A 23,995-nucleotide genomic window follows, 5' to 3' on the forward strand; every position below is an offset into this window, starting at 1 on the left:
TTTCATACTTTTGTCTTTTCCATGGTGCTTTACGTTGTGCTCCAGGCTGTTCTCTGGGCCATCAGTCAGTTCCAGTTTCTCTGCACTGGGTCACAGGCCTTCATTACTAGCACTGGCGAGAGGTTCGTTTGTACCAGAATTATTCTGGTACCCTTACTGGCTGATACGCACTTGGACTGCCAAGAACAAGTCTTGAACACTTCATTTCAGTGTTGTCAAGGACTTCTTTCTCTGCTGTATCTTGTTTGTTTCCTATATCTGGCTCCTAGGCTACTCCAGCTACCCGAACCATGTTCCTGACCGTACTGCTACCTCACAGCAGCGTTATGCAGCTCCACAGATCCTATGGGGCACTAGGCATCTGTTCCCCCCTTCTTTCATCTCCCCTCTGTATCTCTGGAAGAATTTAAGATTGTTATAGCTAATAATGTCCTACAGCAACAAACTGGCCATCCCTTCTTTCTGAATGACTTTATTGGAAGAAATAGGGTGGGATTCCTACATCTTTCTGCCCAAATTCTGTTGCCAGTCAGAAGGTAGACTGGGAGGTAGACTGTTAGCACAGCTGGTGTTTTGGTAAACGGGAATTCCTGCTAAGCATCTGTCCCTCTTCCATTGTTTTAGCTAACATGTTTTGTGAGGGGAATATAATCTCAAAATAGTCTTGATAGATTTTCATTGCACGTAAATTCCCCTGAGGTCCTGTACCGCTCCCTTTAAAAGGAGATAAACAGGCAGCGTTGTATGTATATGCACAGAATATATGCTTATGTTGTAAGTGTATGCAGAGAAATGCAGTGGAACTGACTTCTTATGCATAGTGCTAAGAATAGTCACAGTGCTAAAAATAAATCACAGTGGAAAATGTCAAAAGATTTTACTCCTGTCTGCTTAGGGGTGAGTGCTCTGATACTCTGTCTCATCACAGAGACATCCTGATGTGAGATTACCACTGCTAAAGAGACAGAGTGTTAAAGCTGTCCAAGCACTAGCTTTGTAGACTGTAGCTCTAGGTTTTATACACTCTAGCTTCATTGAAAACTCACTGGGGGCTAAGTAAAAAAACCAAACTGACCCTGTTTTAAATGCAGACTTGTAAACATTACTACCATACATACTTGAGGCAAGATGTAATTGTGAGCTCTTATGCAATTATGGGCCTATAAATGTGGTATTTGCCTCTATTTTTCAGCTATTGAAATCAAGAAAGGTAGCAGTGCATTAAAGAGGCAAATGTCATCATATGGCAGGATTTTTTTTGATTGATCCCTGACTTATGCATTATTCACTGACTGAGGGTAAGCTGCAACATGTTCTCTCAAAATGAAATGCCAAACAGGATTCAAGAATTCCACTTGCCAGGTATGTAGCACTATCTCCAGAAGGCATGAGTTTAGTCTAGAGTGTTTCCACATTTGCAGACCATATAGGCCATGCTTGTAGATCCATACAAGGTATCAACACGCAAGGCTGTAGGGATCTAAAATCCCATTTGTTTGTTGTAAGTAAGATTGGCAGAGTTTGCAGAAACCAGTTTGCACTGGTAATATTTTCAGAATGGACACTTCTCTGGGACTGTGGACGGGATATGGGCTGAGACATTTTGCAGGCTGGGTACTTGAGAGAGAAGTAGTGAGTAGAACAAAGATTGAAGAGTAAGGCTTGGAAAATAGAATAGTAAATGAAGGAGAAAAATAAAGGGAAAACAATGGGAAAGGACAGAGTTTAGTAAAATCAGTAAAGATCAGGAGATAGAAAATAAATTGTTTATGGAGGTAAAGTTTGTTACAGCAAAAGGAGAGAGCAGCAAGCAGAGTACACAGCATTTGGCTTTGTAGTAAAGGACTCCTGTAGTTTGCGGGTCACAAGTGACTTGAGGCATGCATGCCAATCAGGATGGAAGCCGAGTCACAAGCAGGGATTCTTGTAGTTCCACCTCGCATGGAAACAGTTTTCCCATGCCAGGAACCAAAGCAGTCCAAGATAAGTGGAGACAGTGAGAGAATTTGCAACAGTATTCAAACAGGCAGATGGGAATGCAGAGTTTACTACTACACAGTACAGCTGCCCTTGGCTTTTAGGAAACCTTTATCACACAGATAAAGGTAGAAGATAACTTATGCTAAACTCCATCACTTGTACCCCAGGCACCTGTTTCTATTCATTGCTTTTGACAGTGCATACATTCATCAATACAGTATAGACTGTACATTCATAACAGTGCAGACTAATCCCAGACCGGTTTTATTGACCTTTAGTATAATGAACTTCACTCTTGAGAAACAAGAAAAAAGTCTCTCAGAGATCATCTGTACAGCTATAAAAAATCTCCAATGAAGTTATTGTCCACATTATTTTCTTAGAAGCTCAAATTTACAGTGTTATCCCATTTGCCAATGTATACTGTGCACTAACCATACACTCAGAAATGGCTGATATGCATGCTAGCACAGCATTGACATTGTTAACGGTGTAGCTGCTGCAGCACAGAGCTCAGTACAGAGGGCAGGAGTCTCCTGATTAACAGAGCAAATGCTTAAGATACTCAGCATGCACTGAATGTGTACACCTGAAGCTACCTGCCAACAGTTTGCTCTCTAAGCAGTCCAGTTTAAAGTTGACTGGGATTTATCTACAAGGGCTGTAAATCACACCTGTGCAGATACACATTTGAAGTACACAAGCATATCCATAGTACACAGGACTACTAGGTGCATAATGCATGTGCTGAACCAATTTAACGACTGTCGGTCTTCACAGCCCAGTTAGCTGAAAACAAAGGTGCAAGCAGTAAATTCATCTACAGAAATGCTGTCTCTGACAACTGAGAATTCTCGTGATATAAAATCGCAAAACAGCCTTTCTGCAGCAAGAGCTACTGAGCCTTGCACCCCACCCCCCACCCCCCACCCCCCAAAAAAAGTAAAAAAGACAGAGCCCAAAGCTTACATAAAACTAACACAAGCTCTTAGTTAACGTGGGCAGAAAATCTTTTATTTCTATTCAGCTATCTCTTCCCTCTTTTTCATATCATGCTCCAATGATAGATGTGAGTTCACACAGAAGTCCATAAACCCTCCTGATTTTTCAGAGGCATTAAATGTATATAGTTACCAATCAAATCCTTTAATATTGTTCCCATACTACAAAAGCTGCGAAATCATCTGTCTAGTGTTGCAGAACTCATTTATTGTGTTAGATAACAAACAAACATCCCTGAACACGCAGGACTGAGTGGCAAGTGGAGCTAAGATTTTTCTAGTATTGTTTTTGTCAAAAAATATCCTTTTGTGAGAATAAAAATCCCTCAAATTTACTTCAGCAAAAGCACATTTTTCCTGAGTAGTGTTTTGGAATTTGGTCCTTGTGGCTATATTGTGTATTCCTTACATTGAGATATTAATAATAAGATGAAGTAAACATGTAATAAGGTAAAAGTGTAGTTCCCTTCCTGATCTCTTCACTGTGTAGTGTGAGGAAATCCTAACTTCATTGAGAAAGACAATAGTGTTATAGCAGCAGGACGAATCTCTTGGTGCAATGGAAGGCTGTTTTCAAAGCACTTTAAAGCACATCATAGTTGATGCCTGAGGTTTTGTGCATAAGATTTATAAGGAGCACTAGGGAGCCAGTGAGAAACTTGTGGGTCCATTCTGCAAGGCAGGAGGTCTCCCTGTCCCCATATACAGCTGAGCCCCTTGGGAGGGGTGGCTTACAGGCAGGGCAGTTGCTCTGGCTGCCCACAGCTAGGCTGGCTCACAGCTTGAGTATCGCTTTTCCTAATCAGCGTTTCCCTTGCGTAACAGTTATACTTAACAGAGTATATAAGGCAACACACTGAGGAGGTAAATATGTGACTAGCTTGCAAAATGGCAACGGGAAAGGACACATCGCTGCTGTTCTTGATTCTCACCGTCGGGGTCACAGCACTTAGAGCTACTGGTAAGCTTCAGAAGGGTTTTTCCCTATTGCCTTCTGCAAGGAAATAGAGCACATATGCAGCTTGCTCACCTAGGGGAACCCCAGCTTTACCGGAGGAGCTGGGCACCCAACCTTGCTGCATAGAAATTAAGTCTGAATAGCAATAGTTCTTAATTTCTTTTTGTGACCTGTTTTCAGTCATTTGTCTTATCTGCCTTTTTCGCAAATAGTGAATCAAATTCGCGTCCCAAAATCTTGTCTGCTGAGGCAGAGCAGACCACTGTACCACATTTGTAATCTGGTATTGAGAACTTTCACACCGATCTTAAAATGAATTTTACCTAAATGTTAACAGTATTTGTATATCCCAGACTATTTTCAGGTATGTTAGAAGCTTTTTCTTTTGGCTGTGTCCATACTGTCAAGGGTCTGGAAAATACTTTGTGCGTTCACAGTTCTTTTCTGAAAAAGGTAATGCCTTTTCTTAATGAGAGCAATCTATTGGACTTTTAACTAACAACCTGGATCAAAAAGGATTAAGAACTATGTGCAATTGTGTGTATAGTAAGACGATACATATGATATACCTGAGGGAGATTATACATACAAACCAATCAAAATGAAGGCTGAAATAATGTCTGCTATACTGATTATAGTTTGCTGAAGCCTTATGTATGAAATTGTTTAAGCAAACAAAAGGTGCATATTTAAGTAGCTAAAGCTCTTAGAAATCTGGCAATTACTTACGAATAGACCAATTATGTGATTTTGTGCTCACATCCCCCAGGACAAAAAGCAGAGCAACCAGAAGTGGTGACCAAATATGGGAGAGTCCAAGGGTACCAGTTCAAAGTAGATGCAGCTGAGAGGAGTGTAAATGTCTTCTTGGGACTTCCTTTTGCTAAGCCTCCAGTTGGACCACTGAGGTTTTCTGAACCCCAGCCACCTGAGCCATGGAAAGGTGTCAGAGATGCCACTTCCTACCCACCAATGTAAGACAGTGACAAAACCATTGATCTTTTTAATAATTTTATATTATATGCAATTTTGGGACACTGATGTACAGGGCAATCAAAAGTCGCAAAGATAAATTCCTTGGTGCCATCTCGTTACCACCCGCAATTGTTGCAATGAATGCATTCCTGAAGACACCTTTATAAGCTGCTCTTTTTATTAAAAACTGCTATCTAATGGGCATCAGTGATGAACTAATATGGACCAGCACTTTGCCAATAATGTTCTGGTTTGGGAGCATTTGGCCATTACTTAGCAATGTTTAGAAACTGTGAGCTTTGGAGCAGAGAGAGAAAGAAGCTGAGGAAATGTTGGAATATATTAGAAGAAAAAATTACTGACTGAGTCACATGCTTAACAGGACACATAAGAAATGCAGACCAATTCTAGTCTATATTGTAAATGTCTTATTCCATTTGTACTACTGCCCTTGTTTAGTGCCTCAAGCCTAATACCTACCATTACAATATAAAAAGCTACTGAAGATGTAAAATAATTCATTTGCATTTTCATTGAAGTAATTTATAGCCATATGTATTTGCAGGTATATTTCTGTAATGTTTTGAAACACGCAAAATTATATCTGCATGTCACTGTGTACTGCTGTAGACTGTGGCTCCTTTTTACAGATCTCCTTAATGCTGGGTCAAAGGAAGAAAATATATTACAAGTGAAAAAAATATTCTATGTTTTCTGTTGCCAACAATCTAGAAATGTACTAGAGATTGGTTTCTGGTTTGCACTTTGTTGTGGAAGTACAAAAAAGCTACACTTCATAGCTTTGAGGTTTTAATTATTTCTGTTGCTTGTTATTTTTTCATTTATTCAGGTGTCTACAGGATAAAGTACAAGGACAGGTTTTTTCGGACTTTATTACTAATAGAAAAGAAAAAGTTCTTCTCCAAGTGTCTGAAAATTGCTTATACCTAAATGTGTATACACCCGTTTCTACAGAAAAACAGGAGAAGCTGCCTGTAAGCAAAACCATTATAAAACCTCTAGCAAAATTATTTTACAACAAACCTACAACCTGTGCTATATGCAGAGTTACAGGTGCAGTTTTGTAATGATGATCAAGTTACATGCTTTGCCCCAGTAAATATTTGCTGAGGTTTAAGAGAGACACAAAATCTTATTTTACAAATAAAATTTTATTGACATTTTAGCTAGGTAATGTTTGATTTCCTCTAAATAATCCGTGAAAAGTCACGGGGCACTGGTATAGTGTAAGTATTTAATAAAATCAGTGCCATTTTTTAAGACTGCAGGCCTCATATTCAAAAGACTTCTACTATTTGTGAAATGTAATCTGAAAGAGTCAGGAGTGAAACAGCGCAAAATATTATATTTTGGTTTATATTTAGTTTTTATCACTGGGAGCTCTTATCTGTGCTGGGTTGTTTCTGGTTTTGTCTTTCCAGGTCTTTGTATGGATCCATGGAGGTGGGTTAGTTTTTGGAGCAGCTTCATCATATGATGGTTCAGCATTAGCGGCCTTTGACAATGTGGTGGTTGTAACAATTCAGTACAGATTAGGTATTGTTGGATATTTTAGGTAAGATATTTTGTCTCAGTTTTTGCTAAGTGATTTCCAAAATCATGTGTGCAAAGCCTTTGTGAAGAGATGTGCACAATACTTGCTTATGCAAAAAACCTATACATTTCTTAGTTACATATGCAACTGTTGGGAACAATTTACAAGTCCCAAGTCAGCTTCCAAGTCTGTTCTTGTTCGATTGGTACTCTAATCTCAACACTTTCTGAGCCATTTATTTTTCAGTCGTGTAGAGAATCTCTGTATAGAGCATGGCAGCTGATTTCTGACACCACAGATTGTATTTTTCTCTGCCTTTTTTCTCGCATTGAGCATTTAAACAAATCTATTCTTTCTCTGCAGCACTGGTGATAAGCATGCCCGAGGTAACTGGGGGTATTTAGATCAAGTAGCAGCCCTTCAGTGGATTCAGGAAAACATCATACATTTTGGAGGAGATCCAGGATCCGTCACTATCGCTGGAGAATCTGCAGGAGGACTCAGTGTTTCTGCTCTTGTAAGTTCACAGTAATACTGAATTTTAATTACTTAGGGAAAAAAACCACCGTCCACGTTCATTTTTAGTACCTGCATGAAAAGTCAGTGAGAGAAAAGGGATACCTTGGTCTATAATACAACAATACAATACAACAATACAGCTTCTGATTGATAAAAGTGTTCTTTTCATAACCAAATCTTGTAGTTCGGACCCAAAATATTATTCCTTATCTACTAAATTAAATTCCAGGTGGTATTTTGCAGTGCCAAAACCCCAAAAATTTATCCTTGTGAGAAAAGTCCTCGAAGAGGGTATATTGTCCTTTTCCTGTTTGCTTTGACAGTCACTTGTGCAAAGTAACCAAGTCGAATAGTCATGATAGCTGAACTAGACGTGCATTTTGTGACCCAGTGATTATGTAAGATTTTTACATCAACATTAAGCACATTGGCTAAGAGGTTCTTCTCCAGTCTCTCACAATTTGGTACAGATCACACAGTGAAACCAAGGATCAGCACTACATGTGATAAAAATTCGTTTCCTAAGCTCCTGCCCTCTGGCCAATAGTTCTTTATTCCCCTTCGGCAGCACAGCCAGATTATTTTGGACACAGTTATATTTGATCCATATCTGGCTTGCAGTGTCATTCCATGAAGTCTTGGAAGCAAGGTGCTATGGGAGGGGGAAAGGCAGGCATGGACTCCTTATCCCTCATAGTGTTGCCAAAGCCCTTTGCATAGCTAAACTATGATCAGAGGCTACAGAATAACAGTCTTATGACATTTGTTTTCAAAATGTTTTAAATGGCAATTCCTGATATGAAATTCTAAGTCAGTGGTTAGAACATAATGCTTGTCCTTCCCTTTTTACAGGTCTTGTCTCCCCTGGCGAAGGGCTTGTTCCATAAGGCCATTTCAGAGAGTGGTACTGCAGTCAGGATTTTGTTCACTGACCAGCCTGAGGAGGAAGCACAAGTGGGTATTTTGTGGTATTTTTAATTATTTTTCCAGATAGTTTTGCATATCTTAAACTGTTTATTCCAAAATGTAAAACCAGAATTTTTTTCTTGTGAAACTACAACCACAGTCATTAAAGACAGGATTTCTGTGTGCAAATAATACATGTTTAATGATGCTTTGCTTTTCAAATACCCAAATATCCACATATGCGTGAGTGAAAGCAAAAGACTAAGGAAGCGAAGAGAGAAGGCCAGGAAGAACTGTGAAATGTAAAGGAATACTATAACATGTACTGTCCTCAAGAAAAGTTGAGCTATAATTTTTGGCTGGAAAATGGCACCAGATTCTGAATATTCTTCCTCTCCTGTTTGATGCCTGTTGTGTGTATATAAACAAGACTTCATTCAATTTGTTTATATTTGAAAAGAAGAGCTGACTTCAACCAAATTATTTTTTTTTCTACTACAAGAAACAACTTCCAGGAACCTAATTTAATAATCCGGGATATAAAAGAGGCAACATTATAATGAGCTCTGTCTCTCTAATGACAGCTGTTACTTGACCCAAAAAGACATCAAGAATGGTATGTGCTCTTTGTTACCATCTACATGGTTGTATTCTGACTGCGCATCACTCTTAACTCCTTTATGTCATCCTGTCTTCTCCGCCCAACATGTTATTTACCAGAATTACTATCTTGGTCTATTTCTGTATCAAAATATTTTGGAGGCATGTGTTTTGTCCTTCTGCTCAGCCCACAGTGCGAAGGGTCACGAGGGCTTTCTATTCTCTACCTCTGCAGCTGGAACATGGCTGGCTTCAATGATCCTTGTGCAGAAGTTTAGACTCCTCCCTGCTGGACTTTAAGGCTCGGTTGCACTTAGAGCCTTCTATGGGAAGTATATGAAAAAGTGTTTGTTTGTTTTTATTGATTGCAGAGAATTGCTACTGCCTCTGGCTGTGAGAAAGCCAGTTCAGCTGCAATAGTTGAATGCTTAAGAGAAAAAACAGAAGAAGAGATAGTACAGATAACACAAAAAATGGTAGGTGAAATGATACTTCTTGCATTTAAATGACATTTCAAATTTTATCATAATGGAGTATGCTATTTGTGTGTTGTAATATTAGGAGAACTTGAAGTGAATGTAACATCTGACTTTCTTGACCTTTTCAGGATTTGATGACACTGCAGCTATGCTATACTTCACCTGAAGAATGTGAACAGGTTACTTCCCTTTCATTCTGCATGAACTTTGAGCTACTTGTGTTTTGCTGTCATGCTCTACCAGGGGAAGGAAAAGAGTGTAGGAAATGTCACAGTATCTCCTGGAGAACCTGAAAATTAGTTAATGTAATATATTACGTCCTACTTAAAATTTCTTATCACAATGCTGGATTCCACGTTTCTCTGCAGTTTCAACACAGAAGCTGGGTTTTCCCTCACTGCTCCACACGTCCCATAACAGGATTGAATTAACTAAGAAGAGATGTAAATTGGACATAATCACCTATGTTTCACAACATTAAAAATACAATGCTAATCCTCACAGAATCTTCTGCTTAGTGCAGAAAATCTGTCAAGAGAAAATTTAGAGATGGCTGGAAGACTATTACTTCTTATATCTTCACTTGGCACTTAATTTGTTTTGCTTTGGAACTACAGTAAAAATCTGAAAATTGTTTCTAGAAGCAAAATTCATGTATTAATGAAGATTTCTTTTTTTTTTCCCCTCCAGCCTTCCCTGTTAATCAGTGCATCTGCAGATGGTGTATTTTTTCCGAAGAGTCCCAGGCAATTACTATCTGAAAAAGTGATCAATGCAGTCCCATATATAATAGGAGTAAATAACTGTGAATTTGGATGGGTACTTCCTACGGTAAGAGACTTAGAATGTTGTTATTTATATATCATTTTGTTAATATAAGATTTTCTAATAAATACGATTCTCTGTATCATGCAGACAATGAAAGTTCCTGCTTACACAGATGGTCTGGATGAAGATGTTGCACGTCAAGTTTTACAGAGCTCCCTAGCATTATCACTTAAGGTAAGAGGCCATTTTCAGAATAACCCAGTGCTGCTTCTTTACTGGTCTGGTTCTGTGTTTGTACTCCTGGAGAGGTATATTTTAGAGGCAAACTTTGTTCAGTTTGACAGCTTCCTACCATGGGGCAGTAATGCGCAGCAGATGGGGTGTATTCCTGTTGCCACTAGTGTTTGAAAATGCACTCTAAATTTCTATCCTAAATGCCCCTCTTTTTAAAAAGGAGTTCTGTGGAAATCCAGGAGCGATTCAGGTACCTAATCATAGGTGTCTTGTGACATTTTAGATACCCTAGGTTATCCAAGACATGCATAGTACTGGCAGGTATGACACAAGACCTATAGAACACACCCTTCTGAAGCAGTAACTGGAGACTAGAAAGAATAAACCTGAGATGTTTAAAATGGCACTGAGAGACCTATGTTCAGGTTTCTTGAGGTTTTGCTTCCCTGTAATTTACAAACCTCTTAGCTTTCACATTCCTTTGTGCTCTCCTGAAACTACTAAATATAGAAAAATGCAGATTAATAGGTATAGAAAAATGCAGATTAATAGATGAGAATTAAGAACTTTATAAATATGGCCAGTACTTGCAATGGATCATTCAGTGTCACGGACATCCATCATGAACTTGGAAAGGCAGAGCCCAGGCTTGTTCTGAAAGGGAGTAAATTATGGTCATCTACAACAATAAATGAGTTTTATGAAATCCAACAGGATTTCTTTTCTCTTATGAGGGTTATTTCCAAAGAAGGGAGAACAGACTACCATAGCTATTTATCAGCATCACTGACTGATGTTTATCTAAAGATGCTTGATCTTTAGATCTTGAAAACCTGCTTTCCCTGAGAACATCTATATCCAGTAGCTGCGTAACTCCCAATTCTGAGCTCTGAGCCACACTCTAACACAGTTGAGGATTTTCTCTGAAAGAAGTTAATGTTTGGGGTTTAGCCAGGGATGTGCAGATGGCACATCCAATTAGTGCTGATATGCTTTATAATATTAATCATCATTATAAGAAGTATTTTTATTGTTCATTTCAGGGTGTTACTTCTGAAGTTGTCAATCGAGTATACAATGAATACATAGGGAATGCAGAAAACCGTGCTCAGGTGCGAGATGGCCTTCTCGATGCAATAGGAGACCCTTTGTTTGTTCTTTCAGCCATTGAAGTGGCAAGATACCATAGAGGTAAGTCTCTAATTCAGCATCTATTAGAAGAAATGTAGAATTCCATCCTGGGGTGTGTTTGTGGACAGTATGCATCGTACTTCATTATCGAAAGAACTGATAGCGTTTTCATTTTATCAAAACAGTTTGTAATGAAAGTTTATGATCTTTGGTGGCAGGTATTTTCAGCTCTCAAACTAACACTCTTCTGTATATTTTCCACTAGATGCTGGCAACCCAGTCTACTTTTATGAATTTCAACATCGGCCAAGTTCAGCGGCAGGTGTTGTGCCAGAGTTTGTAAAAGCAGATCATGGAGATGAGATTGCCTTTGTCTTTGGAAAGCCATTCTTAGCTGGTGACGTATCCATGCTTACTAAAGTATTCTTTTTAAAACATTATTATTCATTTTACTTACTGGAGGGCTTTAGAATAGACTTTCTCCCTTAGAAACATTGGAATCAACATAAACATTTTCTGCCTTTATTAGTAGTTACTTTTCATGAAATCACTCGTCTGCAGTTCTCTCCGAGAGCTCTGCTCTGGTAAAAGTGCCATAGCTCAGAGTAGCAAGTAGAACTGATTAGGGTCTATTGGAATTGATATAGCTACTACTTTTTTGATTATTAGTTTTTAATGTTGCCATTTCATCTCTCACTTTGTAGGATATGCTACAGAAGAAGAAAATAAACTTAGCAGAACTGTTATGAGATACTGGACTAACTTTGCTAGAAATGGGTGAGAATCATAATGCTAATCACAGCTCAAGTTTTGTCTGTCCTGCCTGAAATGTACTTACTTGCCTGAAGCAATACTTATATGGTGGTTCCTACAAATATGGCAGAATTTAAGCTAAATATTAAAGCAAAAAATTATTTCTATTCTTAATGATTGCAAGAAAAACCTTTTAAATGAACCTGCAGACCAAAAAAGAAAAAAAAAAAATCCAAGAGCTCTTACTCCATCTGCAATGGAGTTTTAGATCCAAAAGTAATGTCAATTATTAAACTTTTGCTATTCCACTGATGAGCATTTTGATAAAAAAAATCCAACTATTCAGGTACTAGAATCACATAATCTGAGCTCATGTTAGTTTTCTGAAATGCTCTCAACCTGAGCAGTCAGAGCACAATTGCTAAGCAAATGGAAAGCTAATTTTTCGTTATATTATTTCCAGAAATCCCAACGGAGAAGGCTTGGTCCATTGGCCTCAGTATGATCTGGATGAAAGATACCTGGAAATAGACCTAATGCAAAAGGCATCAAAGAAATTGAAAGAACGCAAAATGGAGTTTTGGACACAGCTCACAAAACAAATGATGAATGAAAGGAGAGAACACACAGATTTATGAGAGTTGTGGAGGGTACAGTTTGCTTTTAAAATCTGAGGTCAAACAAAATTAGTTTGTCAGGATGCAGAATTCAATAATAATCACCTTCTAACTCACTATTGTGTAACCTGCTGTCATGATCACAGTGAAAGGAGAGAATCAAGGGAAATTTGGAATGTTTGTGGGACTAAAAATCACTATTTAACGAAGCAAGCAGAAAAAAACCACAATCTTTCAGGCTTGAAAAGACCATGGTGTCTACTCAGTGGATAGCAAAACTGAATACTGCTCCTGTGAGAAGGGGGAGTGAGGGGGAAATTGTCAAATATATTGAAATCTGTAAGAAATTATCTATACAGAATATATCATAAGTGTCAGACTATGTTATATGCTTATTCCCCTCTTCTTTCAGAAGAGAATGGTCAGTTGTCATTCTTACAGCCTCTTTCCACTTTCTTTAATTGGAAATAGCTTGTAGGGAGCAGAGCATTCATCAAAAAACATCTGTGAGATGGGCTTGACATCTCACAAATGAGAACGGAAAATCTCTACTTGTTTTCTTGTTTTGTAAACTGTTATAAGTAAATGTTGCTTTTGATTTTTTGCAACTTCCTTTTCCTTCACCTAACTGATACAGGCTAACTCCAAGAGGTTAAATCACACCCAAGGAGCCAGAAATGTGCCCAGTTTCTTTCTTCAACCTAAAGGGTTTCAGATATGAGTTTTCCAGCTTTCTTTGCAGAAGCTGAGTCTCAAGGCTCCAGGGTTTTCACAGGCTATTCTGTGGTATGATTATCTATTCTTCAACCCTTCCTGGCAAAGAATTCACAATTCACTGGCTGGAGGGAGGAAGCCTTGCTGGCAGGACAGACACCCACTGAGACAGAGGGGAGAGCAAAGTATGATGTTGTTCGCTGCATGTTGTTAGCTCAGCGTTGTCCGTGGGCCCACAAAGGGAAGACCTGCTGATGTGCAAAGCATGCACCCTCAGTCTTCCTCCCTTCAAGGGCACTAGCAGCTGTGACCACATTTTTGGCAATACCTGGAATGCATCAGGACACACAAGTAGTGGAGTGGCTTTTTTGCAAAGTTACATGGCAAGCAAGATACGCTTGCTAGGCACAAAGGAACACACAATGTAAGTATCCAAGAATCTATAAGAACTGTACTCATAACAATAAACAAACAGCAATAAATTAGCTGTAACTACTCCCTTAACTGGTGTCAAGCTCACCCTCCCATCTCCCACAGCATCCCACAGTCTATGGCTGCTCTTCCCAGGAGGGACTGTCACAGTGACACATTGGCAGCCCAAGTTCCTGCCTGCAGGTGTTGATTTCTTGAGGATGTCTTCTTCTTCCTCCTCACCTCTGGGTTCACTTGGGCTTGCCTTTACAAATTGGTGGACCTTGAGCTGTGTGATCTATACTGAGCTTCTACCTGGCTATCCCCTTTTGTGCATTTTTTCCATAACTTGCAAAAACCACTAGTTGTTACCATTACTTGCAAAAAGCCATCATTAAGTAACAGCGAATTGTAGCAACAGTGTTCAGCCATACTGCTAGTTCTGTCACACATTTCATAATGCAGCATCTGGGGCACACTGGGCATTTTATTCCTTCCCCTGTTTTGATCTGAAGTAGCCTTTAAGTCCGTTATTGGTTTGTTTGTTGAATCAGTGTTTCTGTCCTTGTAGGTTCACAAAAATCATTAACTTAAACAAGATGATAGAAAAAATCCCATGTGTTTGTGAATGCAAAATCATAGCTATAACTTCTGTGGAAAAGTGAGGCCCCTTATTTTATTAGGCACATATCATAACAAAGTACTTTCCAACTGTGTGAGAAGCAGCGTTCTGTCCATCTGTCTACTTTAAAACCCCAAATATAAAGAATGGTATGCTTTCAAACAGTTGAGAAAGGAATAACACTGGGGCCACAATGTATAAGTTACCTTTAAGCAGCAGATTCCTACATTATGCTCCAAACTGCATTTTATTTTATATTTTCAATATTAATGGTCACTTGGTATAGATACCCAGTTCAGCTCAAGGTAACAGTACATATACATTAAATACAAATGTATGCACTGTGCACCTATATTTGAAGAAAATCTTAGCAGTATATTTCGTTGATAATATTCAGCAAGAAATGCTGCTGTTATATTTTTCACATTCTGTCAATAGAACACTTAATCTTACTTAAAAATTTATTAATTATACATAATTTCTATAATTGCCTTTCTAAGTCGGTGACCAAGTATGTTTGTTAGGTGCCATTCCTGCTTCTCAGGTCATCTCTCCTCTGGCAAGGGGTTTGTTCCATAGGGCTATCTCAGAGAGTGGAGCTGTAGCCAGAACTCTGATAACTGACCGTCCTGAAAGACAAGCTAAAGTAATTAATTTTAAAATGTATATTGTTCCACATTTTAGTACTTTAATAGTATTCAATATTATTACTAGCCTTTTAATATTGTAGCTTTCCACACATTGATGCTTCCTGTGAAAAAAATCCATTTGCACACCCATTTATGATACCGCTTTGCTCAAACTTGCAAATACTTAGTATTGTGCATGCTGCTGCAACTTATTTATGTCACAGCTTTTACACAAAACATGCCTCCACTCTTCAGCTGTGATGGAAGGAATCGGGAGTTCTGCAAAATCACTTAGCATTCCCAGCACAGTGTAGCTGATGACTGTTCACTGTGACTCAGTTGCTGAGAAAGTACTGCCCACGGAGGAGTAAGTAGCATAGTTAATATAAGAAAACTGTCGGTCTTTTGTTACACTGATTGCAGAGAATTGCAACCACGCTGGCTGTGAAAAACCTGATTTGGCTGCAGTGGTTCAGTGCTTAAGAGAAAAAACGGCAAAAGAGATGCTAAACGTAACTCTAAAAACAGTAGCTAGTGCTGTACTTTGTTTTATAAGATGGAATAAATCCTTCTCTAAGACTAAGATAACTTGAGGCAAAACCATTGTATGACACTTGCTTGGCTGTTGCAGGACTTCACAACAGTGCACTTGAACAACAATACTGCACCTGAAGAATCAAAACAGGAACATTCCCTACCACCCTGCATTTCAGGGTAGAAGTGCATCCATCACAGGAATGTAAACAATAAATTCTTTTTTTTCCCCTGGGAATGGTTCTGAACAAGGCAGGCTCACGAATACCAAATAGGAAAGTTAAAATTGCAAAAATGGAACTGGCCAGCTTTGCACAGTCCATCATGTCACCTTTGTCATCAGCAACGCACCTCCCAGCAGCTGGCTGATTTTTTAATACAGTGTGCAAGATGGAAGGACTGCATATTGGAGGAAGTAATACAGCATTTATCAAACCTTTCTAGGAAGTACAGTCATTGAAAAAGCTCTCCTTTTTGCAAAACCGACCTTTTGTTAGTAGCTGTTTTATCTGTTGCCATAATCAATCTTTCCGTATCACTGTGCTGGCTTGTCAGTTCTTTTGCAATCTTACCACATAAGCCTATTTTGACCCCGTTACTCATCCAACCCTAAGAAGCTGGAGTTACAAACTGGTTAACAAGTCATCCTCTGTCTTGAGCATTCAGTATTAAATTCTTGTGCAGTACTAAAATTATGTAAGAGAACCTCAGAACAAGGCCTAAAACTCAGTTACCTTTGACACTATGTATTATAATTAAAAATAGGTCACTTGGGTGATTTCTTTCAGTCAATACTAAGAAAGCTGAATTATCTTTCCGAGCAAAACCAGTATGTAAGTAACAAAGTGGTGCTTTTTTCTCCAGCATCCTCTCTTTATTGATGCAGTTGTGGACAGTATATTTTTCCCTAAAAACCCATCACCGCTACTAGCTGAAAAAAGGATCAATGCAGTCCCGTACATAATAGGAGTAACAAACCATGAATTTGGATTTCTGCTTCCAACTGTAAGATGCATATAACGCCTTTTATTTATATGTTGATTTATTAACTATTCAGGAGCACAGGAGCTCACAGAAAACACTTTTACTCTGCAGGTGCTGAAATACCCTCCTTTTGCAAAAGGATTGGACAAAAATGTAGCATTCAAGCATTTAAGAGCACAGAGTCTTTCACAGGAAGAGGCAATTTTAATGTGCCAATTGACCTCTATCTAAGTGAGGGTTGGTACCTCAGATCTGCACTAGTCTCTGCTTTTTTTCCCCCTTCATTTTGTTGGATACAGACACTGCAGCAGAATTCCCCCATGTCCTGTGCTGTCCTTGAACTAAGTGTCAGGTGTAGGGAGGGCACTAGGTTGTGGCTCAGGCTTTGCAGAGGCTCCATCCATTCAGGGTCCCTGAGGCTGGTTCCCAAGCTCCAGGAGACGCTCCATGGATCTGAGGAGAACAACCTGTCCCAGAAGGGAACGGAGTGAGCTGGAGATAACTCTGTGAAAATAAAATTATTGAAATTCTGTTTTCCTTATGCAAGTGATTTCCACACAAGGAAAACAGCAGGCATCGCTGACGGGTAGTACCTGAGCAGATGTCAATGTAATTCCCCTTTGAGCTCCTGCAGACCTCTTGCTTCCAAGTGGAGCTGTAACAAGTAACACAGAAGCACCAGCTCCAAGTTTTGATTACTTGTCTGTTAGACAATACAGTGTACTTTTGTGAATGTCAGCATCAACCAAGTTCAACTAAAAGTTCAAAACCAAACTTCGTAAAAGCAGGTCATGCAGATGACGTTGGCTCTGCACTTGGAAATCCCTTCTTGGCAGGTATCTGCCTGGGGTCTGCTGGAGAATTTGTTTACTCGTCATTTGCGTTTGAGCACTGTTAAGATAAAAACATTTCTAATAAAGTAAGGAATTTCAGTATTCTTGTAGAGCACTGGCCTCGTGCTCTCCCGAGACGATCTCTACCTGGAGTCAGTTCTGGGACGCGACGTCCCCGTCACCCTGGAGCGACTTCCCACAGCGGTTTCCGCACGGAGCGGCACCCAGAGCGCCCCAGCACCCAGCACCCAGCACCCAGCCTCCCGCGGGCCACGCTGCAGACGACGGATTTAAACGCAGCGCAACAGCCTCGAGGGGCCGGACCGCCTTTGGTCGGAAGGGGTAAGTTTTCATACGCCTGCCTAAATACCATGCCAAGCCCTAATTATCTCCGTTCTTAATGACCGCAAATGAGACCGCCGCGCCCGCTCAAGCAGGCGGGTGCCCGGTACCCTGCGGCGGGGAACGGGTGACCCGGTCCCATCCCGGCGGCCCGGCTCCCTTCCCGCCTCACGGGCGGCCTCCCCCCCCCCCCCGCCGCCGCCGCCGCCTCAGGGGCGCCGCGCCGCGGGGCGGGCTGTGTCCCGCCGGACCCCGCGAGCATGCGCACTGGCGCGCCGCCACCAGCGGGCCGTGCCGGGGCGTCGTGTGTCCGCTGGCGGCTGCCGTAGCAGAGCGGGCAGGGCGGCGCTGCGATGGCGGCCGGGCCGCCCGTACTGCTGGGGCTCCGCGACGCCGCCATGGTGGGGCCGTGCCGAGGAGGCGGGCGGGCCCCCGCCTGGGCCACCAGCAAGCTGGGCGGCTCCGCGGTAGGGCCGGGGCGGGCCGGGCCGGGGGGGGAGGATGGCGGCGGAGGGGCCGCGCCCTGAGGGGGCCGGCGGACGCCCGCGGAGCGTCTCCAGCCGTGCCCGCGCTGTTCGTCTTTCAGGACTGGGTGCCCGCCGTGCGCCCGAGCTCTCCCTGCTGCGGGGTGTGCGGGAGGGCGCTGGCGCACCTGGTGCAGGTGTACTGCCCGCTGGAGGGGTCCCCCTTCCACCGCGTCGCCAACGTCTTCGCGTGTGCCGGGAAGGGGTGCTGGGGAGCGCCCCGCAGGTGAGGACGCGGCTTTGCCTTTTGCTCTTGAACGGGCACAGCTCGACGGCGACTAACAAGCGCCCCTTCGGCTCAAACGTTGTGTTCTTACGTGTCTGGTTTTGTGGTTTTTTCCTTGACGCGGCATGTTCAAGCTGGAAGGTACTGCGCTCCCAGTATCTGCAAACAGAAGGAAAGGAGACAGGCGATGACAGCCTAAAACAGGTAACGCTAGCAAACTGCCTTCTTGGGTTCTGTCCTTTGTTTCCGCGTGCCGTATGAAGTGCAGTATCGAGGAGGTTTTAAAATAAAAATGCAGCTGAGCTGGGCGAGTTTCGCACCTTGCATACACTTGTTTAAGTAACCGTAACCTTTCTCAAGAAGCTGCGCTCTATGCTAGTTTCGAGTCACGTATGTGGTCACGTGGAGAAGTCGTGGTCGTGGAATTTCTGACACCGTGAGTCCTATGCGTTATTTACTGGAAGATTAACTTCTTGTCTGTGATCTGTGTTAGGCTTGTTTTAAAGTGGAGATTGCAGTCCACCTGTATGGTCAAAACTGATATTTAATACTTTAATTACTTGAGCTACCTAAATGTTATTTTTCAACTTTAAATGATTGGGCTATACTGTTTAGGTTTGGATCTTTAAGATGTTTTCTTTATTTTCTAATTTAAATAGATTTTTAAAAATTTAACCATCAGTTTTAATTAATCTGACTCGATTATCGTTAATGTGCTTTGGGTATTTTTGCCGATGGAGGAAAACTGCATGTTGGCTTAAGAAGATTGAAAGAGAAGGATGGCTATCAAACTAGTGATGACAGGCAGAAAGTTTATTCAGCCGGTGCATTTGCAATATGAAATTTTGGTCTGTGGTAAATGAGCTTGTACTCTGATAAAAAGATGGTATTTTCAGTGTTGTTGTTGTTGTTTTTATTTTCCTCCATATTCTGCCCTTAGAGCTTACCTGTGGTGCAGTAACTGTGCTTCAGATAAACGTACCCAAACTAGCTGTTAGTGGTCACGCCAGAAGCCGAGGTATGGCAACAGAGTGTACAAAGGCCATTCAAAAAGGCAGTGAATTCTTGTTCTGTTTCTCCAGTGTGAGATACGTTTTGCCATAAGTGTGGTGCTGTGAAAAGTAAATATGGGTATGCTGGTAAGTACCACTATGAGGAGAATAGGTGAAATAACACTAAGCATTAGGCTAAGGTTTTAGTTTTCGTATCTGTTATGAAGCTGTATTTGAAGTGCATTAGGGTGGCTGATATTAACAATGTTCTTTTTCCTTTTTTTGTGGTTTTTTGTTTTTTTTTTTTTCTTCTCAGAAACAAGAATCGAACTTTGCTGCAAAGGATTGGTGTGATGAAGCAGATGACTGGGGAGTCTGTGATGGAGCAGAATCTCCTACATGTGCCTCCCTTCAGCTGCTTGGCTTAAATGAAGCTGTGAGCAGCTCCTTGTCCAGAGAGGTGGAATGTGCATCCCAGTTCCAACAGCTTTGCTTGTCTGAAGCTACTGATGGGTCAGATTCCCTGAATACGCATCCTCCAGTCAGTGGGGGAATAGTAATGGCAACATCTAGTTCAGCTCCTGTGTTCCAGCCCTTTTACATTAGTGTTGTGGATGAGGAAGACTACAGTGGTTTCCTTGATACAGATCATGCAGATAAGCTATTGAAGGAGTATCAGCAGAGGGAGGGTGTCGATTTGGAACAGTTGATGTCAGAAAGGTGAGAACAGGTCTGGATTTCATGCTGAAACTGAAGGGATTACGCAGTTTCCTGTATGCTGATTGATGATCTAATCTGACTGTCACTAAATCTGACTGGTTTTTGTTCGTAACTGGGTCCTTCAGGAATCATTGATGTGTAGTACTTTGGTGGAAGAACATAACAATGCACCCAGTTCTGTCAAATTTTGAGTTATTCAGAGATGCATCTATTTCTGAGTGACTGAGCAGTTGGAGTGTCCTTGGGCTCCAGATAGAGCAGTGGACTGTCAATCTCTGAAACCAAACCAGTGTGGTTTAAACAATATTTTATGCTAAATGGTATGAGTTTATATCGTAACATTTGTCTCTTTTTTTGTTGGTTTTTTTTTCTCTTTACAAGGCTAAAGCTTTTCTTATATTCCAGTTGCATTTTTAAGAGTTTAATTACATAGGGATTTTGACTAGAGGCTGGGATGATGGTAAGACTCCATAAGGTTTTGTAGAAGGTTGTCTGAAAAACAATTTTTGAAAGTAGTTATGGAAAATATTTTCAGTATTAATTTAAGTGGGCACTTATATCCAGACCATTTCTCTTTTGATTATATTAACATGTACAGTGACTTTTCCTGGATTGTGGGCGACATTGAATTTTTTGATAACTAAAGCTACTGTCAGTTGCAGAATCTGCATAGAACGCTTTTTAGCGTAGTGGTGTTCCTGTTGAGTTTTGTTGACCTTTATAGAATCGTAGAACTTTAATTACATTTAATTCAAAATTTTAAAAGATGACATCATAATTTAAAAACAAGCAAAACTTCTGAGAATTTACTAAAGGAATGATTTTTTTTTTAAGGAATAAGCAGGTATCTGGTGGATTTGAATCTCTTGTGGTAGTTTGAAACACTGTTAGTAATTGTAAACCACCAGAAACCGAAGAACTAGAAGCAAAATGTTCACTTCCAACATCTAACAGGAATTGCCTCTTAATTTAACATGTATAGGGCTTTTTTGTATACTTAGTATAATTTAATGTGAATGTGTAGTAACCATTGCTTATTTAAAGCAAGCACATCGTACTGAAAACCTTATTGGAAATCTTGTTTCTTTTCTTGTTTCCTTACAGTTTTGCAGGAGAAGGTGGTAATGAAAAATATGAGAAGAGTGAAGTCAAAAGCAGGGACCACACATTCCATAAATTTATGAAAAGAATATCAGTGTGTCATGAACAGATTCTAAGGTATGTTGATCATCTGGTTGTAACAGGGAGATCCAGAGCAGAGACATGGATTGTTAGTACATCAAAATAAACCATTTTATTGGGAATAGATGTATATTTTTGTTTCTTAATAAAAAAAATTGCTAAGAGGGCTGTTACCATGCCTGTGTGGTTAGACTTCAGTCCCTGGTTGGGCTTTTTTATATAAAGTGTAAGTTGATGAGAAGCAAAGCAGGATCAGAGACCCCAGATCTGGCTATGGGAGACTTTCTTCAACATAAGAGCTGATGAGAACAGTCCCAGACTGTCTTTGAAGACTCGCTGAAATCCAGACGTAGAGGTTTTAAAGAGGCAGTTTTGAGGTGGAGGTATAATACACAGTGGTATGCTGTTGTGATAGATTTCCAAGGCTATCTGCTCCTCTGAAATTTTGTAACCTTACTTTAATTGCTTATATCTCAGTCCTTGAGATGTCACTGAAGTAAGAAATCACTCGTTCTAAAGCCTGAGTTCTGCAGCTTATTGTGATTACCCCTCAGGACCCTGCAGTCTTCAGTTCTTGTAAATCTGTTGCTTTTCCTAGAACAAAAGCAGAATGAACCTCAGAGCAGCTACTTTCCTGAAAGAGGAGTTAATTCTGAATGAAAGCATAACAAAGAGTTGAAATGATAAATTATTCATAGTATCAGATAGTACACATGAATTTCAGGGTTCATACCAAGTGTTAGTTTTTAACTTTGTTCCAGAGAGTCCAATGCAGCCTATCTGGTCAAGCTGTCTCAGTGTAGTGACAGGACCCTTGTTTATCAAGTTTCCAGAACCAGGTGGAAATAACTGGTACCTTTTTGATGAGGAGGTGAAGTTTGAGGGGCTGGTTACACAGATAAGAAATATAAGAAACTTCCATTAATTATCTATCAAAGATTGTACAGAAAATATACTAGTGCAGAGTGCAAGTAACATTTTCAGACAACTTTTTTTCACTGGATCTATCACACTGCAGTATTATGCTCTTCAGTTCTTCTAAAACATCACCTCTGGTGATCCCTATGACTATCACCAGTTACAATCTTTATGTAGGCCTCCCTTTCCCCTTCATGGGTATTGTGAGTATGCCTGTCAGACCCCCAGTTCTCCTGGGCTGCCAGATCTCTGCTGGGCTTTCAGTGCAGCACGGAATCCCCTGCTTGGCATTCAGTGGAAACTGTCTTTGATCTTGTTTCCTGTTAGTTGTGGAGCTGCGGTAGCTTTTACAAATAAAACACCAGTTCTGTGGCATAACTACAGTGATTTTGAGACCTATTCTATGTTGAGTATCTTCAACTGCCACTGGTTAGGATTCCATTTTTCAGGAAAGTGTAGTTCGCTTAATTAAATGAGTCAGGTACAGCATATTTTGGAGGTGTCAATTCAAAGCATTTGTCTCCTTTAGATCCAGCTCTTTCCTTGAGAATTCCCAAGCGTTGACCTTCCAAGTATTTCTCCATTGCATCTTTATTCTTTGTTTAATGACTCACGTGAAACTTTGGCAATGATTCTGGCTCATAACAATGTTTTTTACTTCAAGCAAGTTCAGAGGTTTCAAAGAATCCTGAACGCTGTTGCCAACATGTATGTTTTTGTATGAAATTTAGATACAAAAAATGAATACTTTTTTCCTGTCTTCTCTTAGATACTCTTGGGGTGGCCAGCCTTTATTCATAATGTGTCCTCCAGCCAACATTGACAAAGGTATTCCAGCCTGCAGTAACTGTGGAAGCAACAGAATATTTGAATTTCAACTCATGCCAGCGCTGGTCAGCATGCTCCAGAGTGATTCAGGTGTTGACCTTTGACTTAGCTGAATGAATACTAGAAAGAGTCACCTTCGTGGTAAAGTGTAGTGAACTGCAATTTGGGTTGTTTCTTGCTAACTACACGCACTGATGTGCCTAACTACAGTGATCATCTTATTTAGAATCCACTCTGTTTCCATTATAGTTTTCACTAAACAAAAGATAAAAATCTGGTTTTTGGAGACTCTATGATTGCAACTTCAGTTGCTCATAACAGCAGCAATATAGATAATTCCATGACCTTGGGAGTAATTTGTCTTTATTGCCTCTTAATGAGGCTTTGGAAAATAATAAATACGGTCAGTAAGATTGCAGACACTTAAAAAGCAATTTGAAAATTGAGTCAGCTTGCTTTAGAATCTTTAAAATTAGAAAATGCTATGTATGTAGGAGATTGAATATGAAAAATATTCTCTGAATTGGCAAAGATTGAAGTATAGCAATAAGAAATAGCCCCGATTATGTCATTTTTCATACCTTTACATTACATACCTTTATTGCTTTGTTTTTAGATCTGTCAGTGGAATTTGGAACTGTTATAGTTTACACATGTGAGAGAAGCTGTTGGCCAACAAATCATCAAACCCCTCTTGAAGAATTTATTTTTGTACAAGAAGACCCAGATCAGAGATTATTTAAATAATAAATTGTATTTCTCCGCATAGATGGAAAGTCTGTTGGGTTTTTTTACTACAGGTGAAAGCGTGTAATTATGCAACAGAATTTTCCTCAGATGTGGTGAAAAATGAAACTCATTAGATGACATTGTCCTTATTTCCAAGAATAACTGATTGAAGTATATATTATCATGCCTCTAAAATGCGGCAGCAGAAAACTTGCATACTTTGGTTACACATGGAAATTTAAGCAGAGATTGTTTCATGGTTCTAGTTACAATTAACATTTGGAGAGGACAGTAGAGGAGAAAGGTTGTCTTATTGCAGTCTGTTATACTG

At 40.3% G+C, this 23,995-nt stretch overlaps 2 protein-coding genes and 1 long non-coding RNA gene across 6 annotated transcripts; 2 read left to right on the forward strand and 1 right to left on the reverse strand.

Annotated features, from left to right (window-relative positions):
* Positions 1–51: 51 nt before the first annotated feature.
* LOC128145941 (fatty acyl-CoA hydrolase precursor, medium chain-like) lies at positions 52–13,074 on the forward strand. 2 transcript variants are annotated; one of them, XM_052796789.1, is made up of 16 exons: positions 52–122; positions 1,193–1,362; positions 3,807–3,942; positions 4,709–4,913; positions 5,765–5,909; positions 6,357–6,490; positions 6,833–6,986; positions 7,841–7,942; positions 8,866–8,970; positions 9,102–9,152; positions 9,664–9,804; positions 9,889–9,975; positions 11,019–11,166; positions 11,372–11,503; positions 11,811–11,883; positions 12,323–13,074. In XM_052796789.1, the coding sequence occupies exons 3-16, from the start codon at positions 3,870–3,872 to the stop codon at positions 12,495–12,497; spliced, it is 1,725 nt and encodes a 574-aa protein (XP_052652749.1). In that variant the 5' UTR covers positions 52–122; positions 1,193–1,362; positions 3,807–3,869; the 3' UTR covers positions 12,498–13,074. The 2 variants fall into 2 exon arrangements, with proteins under 2 accessions (XP_052652749.1, XP_052652750.1); XM_052796790.1 differs by lacking the exons at positions 52–122; positions 1,193–1,362 and having other exon boundaries at positions 3,020–3,942.
* Positions 13,075–13,171: 97 nt separating this feature from the next.
* LOC128145943 (uncharacterized) lies at positions 13,172–17,719 on the reverse strand. Of its 3 annotated transcripts, XR_008236631.1 has the most exons (4): positions 17,351–17,719; positions 16,964–17,261; positions 16,616–16,874; positions 13,172–14,852 (listed from the first exon to the last, which is right to left on the reverse strand). It is a non-coding gene; the product is annotated as an uncharacterized LOC128145943 (long non-coding RNA). The 3 variants fall into 3 exon arrangements; XR_008236630.1 differs by having other exon boundaries at positions 13,172–16,837; XR_008236629.1 differs by having other exon boundaries at positions 13,172–16,874.
* Positions 17,720–17,853: 134 nt separating this feature from the next.
* Positions 17,854–23,703, forward strand: PDCD2L (programmed cell death 2 like). Its single transcript, XM_052796791.1, has 7 exons — positions 17,854–18,012; positions 18,132–18,295; positions 18,430–18,499; positions 19,604–20,007; positions 21,112–21,225; positions 22,877–23,025; positions 23,552–23,703. Exons 1-7 carry the CDS (start codon positions 17,899–17,901, stop codon positions 23,680–23,682), a joined length of 1,146 nt encoding a protein of 381 aa, XP_052652751.1. The 5' UTR covers positions 17,854–17,898; the 3' UTR covers positions 23,683–23,703.
* Positions 23,704–23,995: the final 292 nt, after the last annotated feature.

Source organism: Harpia harpyja, chromosome 9, assembly GCF_026419915.1.
Source record: "Harpia harpyja isolate bHarHar1 chromosome 9, bHarHar1 primary haplotype, whole genome shotgun sequence".
NCBI lineage: Eukaryota > Metazoa > Chordata > Aves > Accipitriformes > Accipitridae > Harpia > Harpia harpyja.